Below are 13,419 nucleotides of genomic sequence, written 5' to 3'. Positions count from 1 at the left end.
CTCAGAGTATGGACTACGCGCCTGACCCAGTAGGACTGATTCTAAGAGGAGCATAAGAACGTGCCCCACTGCTCAGGTGTTAATTGTCCTCCGAAAAGCTCTACAAGGCTTTGAGGCATTCCTTCTTGTAAGACAGAGTCCTTACCATGTGCAATATGACATCAAGACTGCAAGAGTATTTGGCACATCCATCAAGCAGCATGGACTATAGTGACTACGGTTATATTTCATCTGCCACACCGCAAGATTCCAGGCATGTATACCGGCCAACTATCAGGCAGAGGAGGGTTGAAATGACTTGCAAGCAATAATCAGCTTTTTACACAGCCGGAAGCAATCACTAACTATAAGCCACTTGCTCATCCTAGGCCATAGTATCGGAAGTTAGATTCTCCGTGAGCTGTGACCGGAATGCAAACAGGTCAAACTTGCTTTGTTTCACTGCTTAGCTTTCCTTGCTCTCCGACGCTGCCCTTCTCAACACCCTCTTTTTTCCTATTGATCGGTCAATTGTCGCCTTTTTTGTCCTTCCTGGGATCGATATGCCCTGAGAAAATATTAATTTTGTTATCCTCACTGTTTGGTTTATGTATCTCGAACTGATGCCTTGACCGAGCAAGCATTCGTCGACCGCGTCGTGAAGCTTTCCTCGGCCGGTAGCGTATGCAGGATTGCAGACATGTTCACTTTCACCCCACTGCTCGGAGCCCAGTCGGCGGCGTCCAAGGCGTCGCAGTCTATACTCGAACTGGATGATGGGGTGAAAATCCTTGTGGATGTCGGCTGGGATGACACCTTCGACCCTCTCGACCTCGTGGAACTCGAGAAGTACGAATCATTGCACCAAACTCTCTGGTCAAGCACTGACTTTCCCCTTCGAGTAGACATATTCCTACCCTCTCGCTGATCCTTCTAACCCACGCGACACCATCGCATATTGGTGCCTACGTTCATTGTTGCAAGCATTTCCCTCTTTTCACGCAAATCCCTGTCTATGCGACAAGTCCGGTCATCGCGCTAGGTCGCACTCTCCTACAAGACTTGTACTCCTCGGCACCTCTAGCTGCGACATTCTTACCGAAAGCATCAATTTCCGAACCTGGTGCCTCGACATCTGCTGCATCCGCTGCATCAGTTACAGAGGCTGATGGTAACGGGGAGCCAATCAACGCCGGACGGATATTGCTACAACCTCCAAACGCCGAAGAGATCGCCAGATACTTCTCCCTGATTCAGCCGCTGAAATACTCACAACCACACCAACCTATCCCATCTCCCTTTTCTCCACCACTCAACGGTCTTACGCTTACTGCCTACAACGCGGGTCACACGGTGGGTGGAACGATATGGCACATTCAACATGGCATGGAGTCTATCGTGTACGCTGTCGACTGGAACCAAGCGCGTGAAAGTGTCGTGGCTGGAGCTGCATGGTTTGGAGGTTCCGGCGCGAGTGGCACAGAGGTTATAGAGCAGCTGCGCAAGCCTACAGCCTTGATTTGCAGTACTCGTGGCGGAGACAAGTTTGCCCTTCATGGTGGCCGTAAGAAGCGAGACGAGTTGCTCTTAGATATGATCCGGAGCACTCTCGTTAAGGGTGGCACCGTTCTGATCCCGACCGACACAAGCGCACGAGTCCTCGAGTTAGCGTATGCACTGGAACATGCGTGGCGAGATGCTTCTCGTGCAAATCAAGATGATGTGTTGAAGAGGGGTGGATTATACCTTGCTGGAAGGAAAGTTAACACGACCATGAGGCTGGCGCGGAGTATGCTGGAATGGATGGACGAGAGCATTGTTCGAGAATTTGAGGCTGCCGAAGCTGCTGATACCAATACTGGCCAAAATACTGATCGCGACCCACGCCAGAGTAAGGGGGACGGCAAAGGCTTAGGTCCGTTTACCTTCAAGCATCTGAAAACTGTTGAGCGCAAGAAGAAACTCGAGAAGCTCCTTAGCGACCCGACCCCAAAAGTAATCCTTGCGTCCGATTCATCTTTAGATTGGGGCTTTGCAAAAGAGTCATTACGACTGTTGGCTGGTGGAGCAGACAATCTACTCTTGCTTACTGACCCACTTTATCACCGCAAGTTCTCTGAGAGACAAAATGAGTCTCAACGGAGGACGCTCGGTAGCATGATCTGGCAATGGTACGAAGAAAGACAGGATGGTGTCGCCCTGGAGAAGGGATCCGATGGCGAGATGATTGAGCAGGTTCATAGTGGGGGAAGGGAGCTATCATGGACCGATGTACAGCGTGCGCCACTTGAGTCTGGAGAACAAGTTCTGTACCAACAATATCTCGCCACAAAACGGCAATTTCAAGACACCGCACAAACAAGGGGCCAGGAGAACCTCGATACTGCCGCCGATGCCCTTGACGACCGGTCTAGTTCGTCCTCGGAGGACTCGGAGGACGAGCAACAGGGGCGAGTTCTGAACTTTTCAACTTCTCTGGCTCATGCGAATCGCAACAAGTTGGGGCTTACTGATGAAGATCTCGGTGTCAACGTCCTACTACGGCGCAAGAATGTCTTCGACTATGATGTTCGAGGCAAGAAGGGTAGAGAGCGAATGTTCCCCTATGTCGCACCGCGAAAGAAAGGTGACGAATACGGAGAGCTTATACGGCCCGAAGAATACCTGCGCGCGGAGGAACGCGAAGAGATCGATATGCAGCAACGTAGAACCGAATCGCAGCTAAAGCTCGGCCAGAAGCGTCGATGGGATGAGACCGGCCCGACTGGGCGGCAATCTGGAGGAGCGGCAACCCCGCAGCATGTCTCAGACAACGCAGAAAGAAAAGAACCAGAAATATTTGATCATGCCAGCGCGACAGAAGATGGTGATGATGCCGACGTGGCAGCTTCTTCAGATGAACCAGACGAGCAGACATTCGAAGGACCCGCAAAAGCCCTATACGAGAAGGCGACACTGACCATTAACGCGCGCCTTGCGTTCGTGGACTTTACCGGCATACACGACAAGCGAAGTCTGGAGATGTTGATTCCTCTAATTCAGCCACGCAAGTTGATCCTTGTGGGCGGCATGAAAGAGGAGACCATGGCTTTAGCAACAGAATGCAAGAAACTCCTGGCCGCTAAGTCTGGTGTAGATGAATCGGCTGCCACGGCTGCAGTTATCTTTACACCTATCAATAAGGAGATTATTGATGCCAGCGTCGATACAAGCGCTTGGTTGGTCAAACTAAGCAATAACCTCGTACGACGTCTCAAATGGCAGCACGTTCGGGCTCTTGGCGTCGTCACATTAACAGGCCAACTGAGGGGCCCTGAACTCGAGTCTGTCGAGCAAGAAACGACAGACGCGCCCAACAAGAAGCAAAAGCTAGTCGAAGAAACTCCCGAGCAAGCAACACCACAATTGGAAGCGAAGTCAACGCTAGACAAGCCCGAAAACCACCCTATCCTTGACCTGCTGCCAGCCAACATGGCTTCTGGAACGAGATCAATGACTCGCCCTCTCCACGTTGGCGACCTCCGTCTGGCAGATCTTCGCAAGATCATGCAGGGGGCTGGTCATAAAGCGGAATTCCGCGGCGAGGGTACCCTTCTAGTTGACGGCATGGTGGCTGTACGGAAGTCTGGCACCGGTAAAATCGAGATCGAGGCGGCTGCCTACCCTGGTGCTCCAAATGCGGCGATTGCCCAGGGAGCTGGGAGTTTTCTTGCTGTGAAGCGAAAGATTTATGAAGGGCTTGCTGTTGTTTCCGGTAGCTGATCATCATGCATGATGTCGATCGGATTTGGAATTTCACGAATGTGTACTTATATACCTCTTTAGTGCCAAGAAACAATATCTTCACCTGTAACATCTATCCCAGTGTACTCTATCCTTCTAATCTAGGTTTCGAGTATGACCACGTTTACTAACCGAGTCCATCTCACGCAATCGTCCCATAATCTTCATAAACAGGTTGATCTTCCGAATAATCCTCCGTGGGAATCTCCTGCAGGTACTCATTAGTACGAGGGCCAGTATACTTCCTATAAAAAACATTAGCCCTGCGCAACCCAAAATTGAAAAGAAGTATGCATACCCCCTCGCATCAACCCACCACCAAACCAACGCAAAGGCCGCAATGAAAAACCCCACACAAATCGCATAATTCATATTCTCCACCGTAATCGGCACCCTCGGCGGGAAAAACAGCACCGTACTAATGAAGACCACCCAGACAATCGAAACCCAGTTGATCGCTGTCTTCCACCGCCCTAGTGTAAATGGTCCCTCGACGAAGGCCACCTGATGCTTGTAGATCTGGTGCGCTAGGATCACGGAGACATAGGAGAGGTCGAGTGCTGGTGCGGTGATGGAGAATATTGCGGTGGCGGTTTGGGTTGAGCCGATGGCGATGCAATTTAGGAGGATGCTGAAGAGGACGACGAACCAGACGGCGTTGATGGGGGTTTGGGTGTGGGGATTTACGCGGGAGAGGGCGCTGCGGCGTAATTGTCAGAAACACTGTCCCAGGGGGCAAAGGGAGGTGCGAGCGTACGAGGAAAAGGGTAGGGCTTCGTCACGGGCAAACGCGTAGGCCATACGGGTGTCTGCTAGCATTGCAGAGCACCCTGTGAAGAGCTGGACTAGGACAGCAAACCCCCACATGACCATCCCGCCGGTTTTTCCTCCTGCGTTGAGAAAGATTTGCGCCGCGGGGAGGCCAGTGGGGGTGTTTAGGATTGCGTCGAAATCTGTGAGGCAAAAGCAGAGGGCGATAGTAAGGAGCCAGCCGAGGCCGCCGGAGACTATAACGGCGGATTGGATGGCGATAGGGCCGAGGGTAGCGGCGTCGTGGGTCTCTTCGGACATGCTGTGGTTCTCTAGTGAGAGGAAATCATAGAATAGAAAAGTAGGTCACTGACTGTGTGGTTCCGTCGTAGTCGGTCATTGTCCATGCTACCGAGATGAAGCCGAGGAGGAAGGAGAAGAGCTTCGAGCCCCAGCCTGAACCATCTGTTACGTGGGTGAATACCCAGCTAGCTGGTTGTTTGTCGGGGGTGTTGTAGAGAAGTACAAAGATGATACAGATAGTTGCGACGACTAAAAAGGTCAGATGTGGGAGTGGGCTATCTGTAACTCTTAAAACATACTGTTGATTGGCGCAAACCAGATGAAAATACGGTGCAGTGACTTGGTCGTCATAGAGCAGATTATACCGAGGAAAATCAGGAGTCCAATGGACAAGCGCACTGTATCCCACGCGGTTCTTTATACGTGAGTAGAGCCTTTTTAGAAGTTGAAGGGTGACATACGGAGTATATGAGTAGCCCCCATCAACAAGCTTGGAGTTCATGCTAGCAGCGGCAAGGAGCATCTGGCTGACTGTGTATGCCACACTGGAAACGCCCGCAGTTTGGCCTAGCAAGTTGCACCAGCCTTGAACCCAAGAGAAGATAGGCACCTGTTCCTCAGGAACAACGTACTTTGTGACAAAGTACATCCCCCCAGCGGTGGGATAGGCGGAGACCAGCTCCGCCACGGAGCTACCAATACAGAAGGCCATGATGGATCCTAGAAACCAGCACCAGACTGCAGTGGCCGGTCCTCCTGCGGCCAGCGGAGCACCGAAAGTGGCTGGCACAGAACCTAGTACTCCCAGGATGGAGATGGCATAAGAGACTGTGGACCATTTTGAGAATTCTCGTCTGAGCTCCTGTATTTGGGTCAATTGGAAGATGCTCAAGCTGTGAAATAAATCTCCATACCTGTTTATAGCCAATGCGAGCCAGGAGAAGCTCATCGCTATCGTGAACTGCAGCCATTGTATCCTAGTCTATCATATAACTAGAGTGGTGGATAGGGCAAGTCGAAAGTCGGTGGATACGAATTGACAGTGATGCCACATCAACTTCCCCACAGATCACCTGGATCTGTTAAACAAAAGCATGTCGATAACATGATGAGAAGATCAAGATAAGGATAGATGCAGAGAGCTAGCTGCAGGTCACTAGTGATGCGAGGAGGAGGGACACAGTAGCCGGAGATAGGTTAATCCGGGGCATTGTTTAGGATGGGGTGAAAGGTGGTCAATTCGGTCAATTCGGCCTCTTTCCCAGTCCAACAGCTGTCAGTCCACCCTTGCTCGTCGCCTCTTCTCCTTCTCATTGTCTCTCTGTACAGTGATGGCTTCGGTCTGAGTTCTTACTTTTGTTGTGCTTAGCGTCCGTCGTCGTTATTATTTTTTCTTCTCTCCCACCACGTTATGATCCACCATGGCCGACCAAAACTACTATCAATCCCCCGCTCAGGGAGTCTCTCCCGGTGAAGACCCCTCCAATCCCAATCAATTTCCTCCGCAAGCTCCCTATCCGAGCCAGCACGGTGCTGGATTTACCCCCGGTCCTTCTCCCCCTCAGCCCGGCGCTTATTACGGCGCTGGCGCACCGAACAACCAACAATGGCCCGCCGCCGCATACGGCTCTCCACCCCCTCCTGGCCCACACCAACCTATGCAGCCTCCGCCTCAATTCGCATTCAACATTAGTCCGCAGTCAGGACCTGGAATAGGACAGCCAAATGACCCAAGCCTCGCCGGGTTGACGTCTCAAATGAGTGGCTTCGGTATCGTGGGAGAAGGAACAGCTCGGAGCTCGAAGAAGAAGCATCGGCATGCTCACCACGACATTGGCGCCACACCAGCTCCCGCACAGCAATTCCCCACGGGGCCAGCAGACTCTCTACAACAGCCGTCTTCACAGTTCCTGAATACTGGGCTCAACCAAGCTCCCCGCGCCGTGTCACCGGCATTGAGTTCTTCGGGCTTGGTTCCGCAACCACCGGTCCCCGGACACGCACCGGACTCCGCTCACGGTACTGTCCCAACTCAAGGGAGAATAGACCCAGAACAGATCCCTAGCATACCACGTTCCCGCGATGTCCCAGCACAATACTATTTCAGTCATGTTTACCCTACAATGGAACGCCATGTGCCTCCTCCCGCCGCCGTTCCGTTCGTGGCCCACGACCAGGGCAACTCTTCGCCGAAATATGCTCGCTTGACACTGAACAACATTCCCTCCTCGTCCGACTTTCTCACCTCTACCGGTCTTCCACTAGGGATGGTGCTACAGCCGTTCGCACGTCTTGATGCCGGGGAGCAGCCGATACCAGTTCTTGATTTCGGAGACTCTGGGCCTCCCCGGTGCCGCCGCTGCCGTACATATATCAACCCTTTCATGTCATTCCGATCCGGTGGGAGCAAGTTTGTCTGTAACATGTGCACGTTTCCAAACGACGTACCTCAGGAGTACTTCTCGCCAATTGATGTTTCAGGGTCGCGTATCGATCGTATGCAGCGTCCTGAGCTAATGCAGGGGACTGTAGAATTTCTCGTGCCCAAGGACTATTGGAATAAGGAGCCTGTCGGCTTGCGGACGTTGTTCCTGATCGATGTCAGTCATGAGTCGGTCAACCGAGGTTTCTTGAAGGGTGTCTGCAAGGGCATCCTGAAGGCACTTTATGGAGACGAGTCGTTGGACGACTCTGAGGCAACCGAGCCAGAGCGGAAGTTACCCGAGGGGGCGAAGGTCGGAATCGTAACCTACGACAGGGAGGTGCAGTTCTACAACTTAAGTGTAAGCTGATGGTAATGAGCAGACGAGAGAGAATATGCTAAAATGAAACAGGCGCAATTACAGCAGGCGCAGATGATGATTATGACAGACCTACAAGAACCGTTTGTGCCTCTGAGCGACGGACTGTTCGTCGATCCCTACGAGTCAAAGTAAGGCCATTCCTCCTCGCCTGTGTCCCTTTTAGTCTATTTCTTAAGCGGCTAACGATCAACAGGAACGTAATCTCTTCTCTGCTTCAACAGATCCCGACTATTTTCTCTCGAGTCAAGACTCCGGAACCTGCTCTGCTTCCCACCTTAAACGCCGCACTGTCCGCGCTACAGGCTACTGGTGGTAAGATCATCGGTGCCATCTGTACTCTACCGACTTGGGGACCTGGTGCTCTGGCGCTTCGGGATGACCCCAAAGCACATGGAACAGATGCGGAGAAGAAACTATTTACCACAGAAAACACCGCATGGCGCGAGACAGCAGGCAAGCTCGCAGAGGCCGGCGTCGGTGTGGACATGTTTGTAGCAGCCCCGAGTGGAACTTACATGGACGTTGCTACCATTGGTGAGTGGCCAATCTTCTCACATTCCTTATGGCCACTAACTTGCAGTAGGTCATGTTCCTGAGGTCACTGGCGGTGAAACCTTCTTCTACCCCAATTTCCACGCACCAAGAGATATTCGCAAACTTTCTGAAGAACTAGCGCATGCAGCCACGAGAGAGACTGGATATCAGGCTCTAATGAAGGTCCGCTGCTCTAACGGGTTGCAAGTGTCAGCATATCACGGAAACTTCGTGCAACATACCTTTGGCGCTGATCTTGAGATCGGTGCAATTGACGCCGATAAAGCGATTGCCGTTCTGTTCAGTTACGATGGCAAGCTTGACACGAAACTTGATGCTCATTTCCAGGCTGCGCTGCTTTACACATCGGCCAATGGGCAGCGTCGGGTACGCTGTATCAACATCGTGGCAGCGGTTAACGAGGGTGGACTTGACACAATGAAGTTCATTGATCAGGACGCAGTTGTGAGCCTCATCGCTAAAGAAGGTATGTTTGCCGGTTCGTACCCCCAGGCTGTTTAATAATTCTGAGCAGCGGCCGCCAAAACCTTGGAGAAGAACCTCAAAGATCTTCGAGATAGTATCACAGAAAAGACAGTGGATATCTTTAGCGGATATCGCAAGAACTTCTCCGGGTCACATCCGCCAGGTCAGCTTGTATTGCCAGAGAACCTCAAAGAAATGTCCATGTTCATTTTGGGCCTGTTGAAATCGAGGGCTTTTAAAGGTAAGGCACATTGACCAAGTTTGCGAACTTGTACTAACCCCTGACGCAGGCGGGCAGGAATCGTCAGACCGACGGATCCATGACATACGGATGCTACGGTCAATTGGTTGCACCGAATTGTCACTGTACCTGTATCCTCGGATTATTCCCATCCACAACATGCAGCCAGAGGACGGTTTTCCAAATGAGCAAGGCCAGTTACAAGTTCCTCCTTCGCTTCGGGCGAGCTACTCCAAGATTGAGGAGGGCGGCGTGTACTTGGTAGACGATGGCCAGCAGTGCCTACTATGGCTCCACTCACAGGTATCGCCTAACCTCCTGGAAGACCTCTTTGGCGCCGGACAGACATCCCTACAAGGGCTCAACCCTCAGACCTCGTCAATTCCTGTGCTTGACACACATCTCAATGCGCAAGTGCGCAATTTGCTGCAATACTTCTCGGGTATCCGGGGGTCGAAGGCGGTGACAATCCAGTTGGCTCGTCAGGGGCTGGACGGAGCCGAGTATGAGTTTGCGCGGTTGCTAGTGGAGGATCGTAACAATGAGGCGCAGAGTTACGTTGACTGGTTGGTACACGTTCACCGGCAAATCAACATGGACCTCGCCGGGCGTCGTAAACGTGATGAAGCCGCTACAGAGGGGTCGCTGGCAGGCCTGACTGGGCTACGAGCTCCTTATTGGTAAAGAGCTATTCCAAATCTAATTCTTTTCTTTCATTGCGCTGCATCTGTATCTTGGATTCCATTGAGAGCATCATCAATATACCACGATTGTTATTCAAGTACACGACGATCACGATCACTATTTCTTGTCCTTTGTCCCTTTGTCCCTTTCGTCCTTTGTGAAACAAGCTGCCAAGGTTGTCCATGCCCGGTCTAGAACACATGGAGCCAGAATAGAGTATGAGCTAGGAACAGGAGATCTTCGACGGCGTCCGGCGCCTCTCCAGCGCCCCCTCCGTCGGGACCGGAAATCGTGGCGACCGTTGTGGCTCCGGATCTGGAAGGTACCAAGAGATTTCAATTCGGTCTTTGTCTTGGGTGTCCACCTGAAAGAACGGTCATCGAAGAGAAGACGAATCTTCGAAGCGTCTAGCGTCGGGTCAGAAGCACAACCGTTGCCTCCACCAGGGAACCATCTCGGTTACAGAGCATCATACCGACAAGAACCCAGGGTCCAGATCGCATGGCCCGACCCAGAAATTGGACTGCCAACCGGCCCTTCGGCAGATGATAGATCCAATTCTTAGGCTTTCTTTCGCCTTTCGCTTGAGCCATGGAAGTGATTCATTTTGCCTCTATCGGTACCAAGCTTCGCTCAAGAGATAACCACGCACCGTAGGCCGGGGTTACAGATCCCTCCACGGCCACGCAAGGTACTCCCGCCTGCTTCCACTACCGGTTGGAGCATGACACTGCCGTCTTACCGACGTCGGCCGGGCAATTCAGATCATGCACTTCAAGGACTGACTGCCATGCATTGGCATAGTGGATCTAGCGGGGCTCCAAGCTTGCCAATCGCTAACTCCCTAGAGCTGAATTGCATGCACTGTGGCGTCACAGCTCAGGTACACGCCGTCAATCCCGCCAGGGGATCTTACGCAAAGCCCACGCTTGCCTTGTCCAGGGTCTGGATCTGTGTGGAGTGCTTTTCCTTCTCCCTTTGAGCACTCCTGCCACTCCATTTGCCATCGGAATGCCTTGCAATCTAGCCGAGAGGTGGATATCCACCCCATGTCAGAGCACGGGATCTCAAGTATAAAAACCCTGGGAGACCCTGTCCATGTCGACTCTTCTCTCCTCTGCTACAACAACATTCTCTTGTTCAGTTCATTCTTTCAGTCAATCTTTGACTCGTCTCTCTCTTTGTCTTTAGGACACTTTCATTCTCTTGAGTCTATACTCAACCACACACAATCACTTATTTCCAGACTTCGTTTTTGTCAATCCCTTCAGTCAAGATGATGTTCACCAAGGCTCTCATTGCTGCTACCCTTGCCACCCTCACCGCGGCTCTCCCTCAGCCTGCCGTTGTCCGTCGCCAGGGCGGAGGTGGCGGTGTCACGATCGTCAACAACATGGATTCCGACGTCTACGCGTGGTCTGTTACTGATAGAGTCAGTAACATGCATACCCTCTCTGCGGGCGGCGGAACCTACACCGAATCGTGGCAGGCCAACCCCAATGGCGGTGGTGTCTCTATCAAGCTTTCCACCCACCAGGAGCAGACCGATGTGCTGCAGTTCGAGTACACCCAGTCTGGTGAGACCATCTTCTGGGATATGTCCGCCATCGACATGGACCGTGCTTCCTCCACTTTCACCGAGCACGGCTTCGACGTTTCTCCCAGCCAGGTCACCGTGGACTGCCCCACCGTCAACTGCCATGCCGGCGACGCCTCGTGCGCTGAAGCCTATCTCCAGCCCAAGGACGACCATGCCACCCACGGCTGCCCCATCGACACCAGCTTCACCCTGAGCCTCGGCGCTTAAGCGCGATCCGAGCAGTGTCGCAAATTTTCTCTTCTTTACTTTCTTTCACGTCCAACTTCTATGATTTTGATGATATCTCCACGGTTACGTTTTTACGCCTCGGGCTTCACGATTGGGATTATGGGGTAGAGTTTTGATTTTCGGTTTGGAAAAAGACCTCCCCTAGTGGGAAGGCGCACACGCAAAGCCTTTGCTTGACGCAGACTTTTGGCTTGGATTTTTGGGATTGTTTCATGTTCATAGATCGATGTCACTCCTGGTTGAGTATTCTTCCCTCGCTAGGATTTCTATGCGATGTATCTACTGATTTCATTTGAGACATTTGACACATCGCACACGATTCTGTATAGACCTTTCTTACCAAAATTCCGCTCTCCATCGTAGCTTTTTTTTAACTTAACCACTTTCATTTCTTTACTAACCTCCCTTTTTCAACGACCTTCCTTTTTTACCCCGCGGCATCTCTTTTCTCCACTTTCTCATCTACGCTTTATAATCTACGCTTTAAAAGATCCTCCTTACTACAATCTCACGACTAATCGATCGCCTCTTGAAACTTCCATCATCTTGACTGCATATTCAGCATCGTCCTTCTTCGAGACATAGCGGGTTCTTGAGTAACAAGCCCAATCCAGAAGGATAGAGGGAAGGTATCTCAGAAGAATCCGACCCCCCACCTTTACGAAGCTCAGTTTTGAAATCCTCACACCTGTCCAGCATGTATCCCAATCCTCGGGCCATGACATTCGCCTCTTGCCAACGCAATCACGACGCCAACTCGCACACCGCAAGACCACGGAACAGTGACGTCGTTTCAAGAACACCGCAATCCAATTCAAGACAAAGGCGAAAAAGACGCCGTCGGAGTGGAAATTTCGACCCTTCTCGCCAGCCACAGTGGGACGAGCCCGCTCGCCTGTCATACAATGAGATCGATGGATTTTCTGCTTTGTGGGGGGATTCCAACGAATGAGCAGCTTAGCTACGGGGTAAGGTTATGTAAGGTCCCGCCTGTCGCAAGGCTTATTGGACGCTGCTGCTCTAACCTTAATTCATTGTAGTGTGATTGGTTGAATGAGTATAAGTACTGCAAGATGTTATTGGGGTAGAGCTGGGGTAATAGCTCCACCAGGGTGAGGTGGACCGTGGGACCTGCCTTGGAATATTGGATGCTGTGGATGAGTTCTCCAACAAATGAACAAAGATTTGAACAGTGGGAGCGTGAGACAGCTGACGTGGTTTGGGACCTCCCTCCGCTTCTTTCTCGTCTAAGTCACATTATTCAGTCGAACTGTGAGCGAGGGTTCTAGGCTTTCCCCGTCGTTTCTCTTTCTTCAAACGGAAGGACGTCGCCGGCTGACTTCCAGCCTCTACAGATTCCAGAACTCAAAGTGGCAATCAGACAGCAGGTCAAGCGAGTATGGTGTCCGCCTCAAAGCTCTTTGACCTCTTGTCTTTCGGTCGGGCATTTTCTTTAACCGTCATATCGAGATGATCTTCTGCATGCGTCATTCAGCCGAGGTATACCTTTATCCTCCGGGATTTTCAGGGTCTAGCGAGTAGAGTGCATTTCGTCTAAAGTTGGATCTACTTACATTATCATAGCAAGCGAGTGAGATCTATTAGACCATAAATCACATCAAGAAACACATGTTACCGGCATTTATACCAACTGCCCACTTGGAAAGTACTCCAAAAGCTCATGTTTGGCAAGTGACTATACAGACCTGCATGAGCGACCAACCAGTCGAAACCCAAGTGCCAAAGAGCCGATCAACTCCCGATGAAACACCGGCATTTCCAATCTCTGCTACTTTACGCCCGAGGCAAATTCCTATTAACCTGCATCTAGCTGACAACCAGAAGCCGGTTAAAATGCAATAAGCCAGCTGGACGTTTTGGGAATATGCACCGGCTTCTTGATCTCCGGTTAGATCCATGGTTGATGTCAAAGTGGGTGGGGGTCAAACAAAGCGCCTGGTGAGGTTATGGATCAGTCTGCTTCGCAAGATGTCGTCCTTGTTGTGCGGAGAGCAATCCATACTTCG

General features: G+C 51.6%; 4 protein-coding genes across 4 annotated transcripts; 3 read left to right on the top strand and 1 right to left on the bottom strand.

Moving 5' to 3' along the window:
* Nucleotides 1-534: 534 nt before the first annotated feature.
* On the top strand, nucleotides 535-3,822 carry BJY04DRAFT_228995 (cleavage polyadenylation factor subunit CFT2). The gene is made up of 2 exons (XM_073718960.1): nucleotides 535-828; nucleotides 885-3,822. The coding sequence occupies exons 1-2, from the start codon at nucleotides 680-682 to the stop codon at nucleotides 3,739-3,741; spliced, it is 3,006 nt and encodes a 1,001-aa protein (XP_073569495.1). The 5' UTR covers nucleotides 535-679; the 3' UTR covers nucleotides 3,742-3,822.
* BJY04DRAFT_193390 (amino acid permease) lies at nucleotides 3,733-5,937 on the bottom strand. The gene is made up of 7 exons (XM_073711910.1): nucleotides 5,730-5,937; nucleotides 5,277-5,677; nucleotides 5,115-5,230; nucleotides 4,887-5,064; nucleotides 4,520-4,834; nucleotides 4,061-4,462; nucleotides 3,733-4,007 (listed from the first exon to the last, which is right to left on the bottom strand). Exons 1-7 carry the CDS (start codon nucleotides 5,784-5,786, stop codon nucleotides 3,905-3,907), a joined length of 1,572 nt encoding a protein of 523 aa, XP_073569494.1. The 5' UTR covers nucleotides 5,787-5,937; the 3' UTR covers nucleotides 3,733-3,904.
* Nucleotides 5,938-6,079: 142 nt separating this feature from the next.
* Nucleotides 6,080-9,926, top strand: BJY04DRAFT_92295 (Sec23/Sec24 family protein). Its single transcript, XM_073721303.1, has 6 exons — nucleotides 6,080-7,598; nucleotides 7,650-7,747; nucleotides 7,813-8,153; nucleotides 8,203-8,640; nucleotides 8,689-8,880; nucleotides 8,930-9,926. The coding sequence occupies exons 1-6, from the start codon at nucleotides 6,237-6,239 to the stop codon at nucleotides 9,562-9,564; spliced, it is 3,066 nt and encodes a 1,021-aa protein (XP_073569493.1). The 5' UTR covers nucleotides 6,080-6,236; the 3' UTR covers nucleotides 9,565-9,926.
* A 609-nt stretch (nucleotides 9,927-10,535) lies between these two features.
* Nucleotides 10,536-11,860, top strand: BJY04DRAFT_193388 (putative extracellular thaumatin domain protein). Its single transcript, XM_073711909.1, has one exon. The coding sequence runs from the start codon at nucleotides 10,841-10,843 to the stop codon at nucleotides 11,369-11,371; it is 531 nt and encodes a 176-aa protein (XP_073569492.1). The 5' UTR covers nucleotides 10,536-10,840; the 3' UTR covers nucleotides 11,372-11,860.
* Nucleotides 11,861-13,419: the final 1,559 nt, after the last annotated feature.

This window comes from Aspergillus karnatakaensis, assembly GCF_047715665.1.
Source record: "Aspergillus karnatakaensis strain CBS 102800 unplaced genomic scaffold BJY04scaffold_36, whole genome shotgun sequence".
NCBI classification, from domain to species: domain Eukaryota; kingdom Fungi; phylum Ascomycota; class Eurotiomycetes; order Eurotiales; family Aspergillaceae; genus Aspergillus; species Aspergillus karnatakaensis.
Note: the sequence above shows the minus strand (reverse complement) of the source record. Positions and strands in the feature narration are given on the sequence as shown.

Bases quoted from the DNA above. Each gene is read 5' to 3' on its own strand.
- BJY04DRAFT_228995 (XM_073718960.1), top strand. From the start codon at position 680: ATGTTCACTTTCACCCCACTGCTCGGAGCCCAGTCGGCGGCGTCCAAG. The intron at 829-884 runs GTACGAATCATT...CCCTTCGAGTAG, and splicing joins GACCTCGTGGAACTCGAGAA to ACATATTCCTACCCTCTCGC.
- BJY04DRAFT_193388 (XM_073711909.1), top strand. From the start codon at position 10,841: ATGATGTTCACCAAGGCTCTCATTGCTGCTACCCTTGCCACCCTCACC.
- BJY04DRAFT_193390 (XM_073711910.1), bottom strand. From the start codon at position 5,786: ATGGCTGCAGTTCACGATAGCGATGAGCTTCTCCTGGCTCGCATTGGC. The intron at 5,231-5,276 runs GTATGTCACCCT...TCACGTATAAAG, and splicing joins GGGGGCTACTCATATACTCC to AACCGCGTGGGATACAGTGC. The intron at 4,463-4,519 runs GTACGCTCGCAC...ATTACGCCGCAG, and splicing joins GAAGCCCTACCCTTTTCCTC to CGCCCTCTCCCGCGTAAATC.
- BJY04DRAFT_92295 (XM_073721303.1), top strand. From the start codon at position 6,237: ATGGCCGACCAAAACTACTATCAATCCCCCGCTCAGGGAGTCTCTCCC. The intron at 7,599-7,649 runs GTAAGCTGATGG...AAAATGAAACAG, and splicing joins TGCAGTTCTACAACTTAAGT to GCGCAATTACAGCAGGCGCA. The intron at 7,748-7,812 runs GTAAGGCCATTC...AACGATCAACAG, and splicing joins GTCGATCCCTACGAGTCAAA to GAACGTAATCTCTTCTCTGC.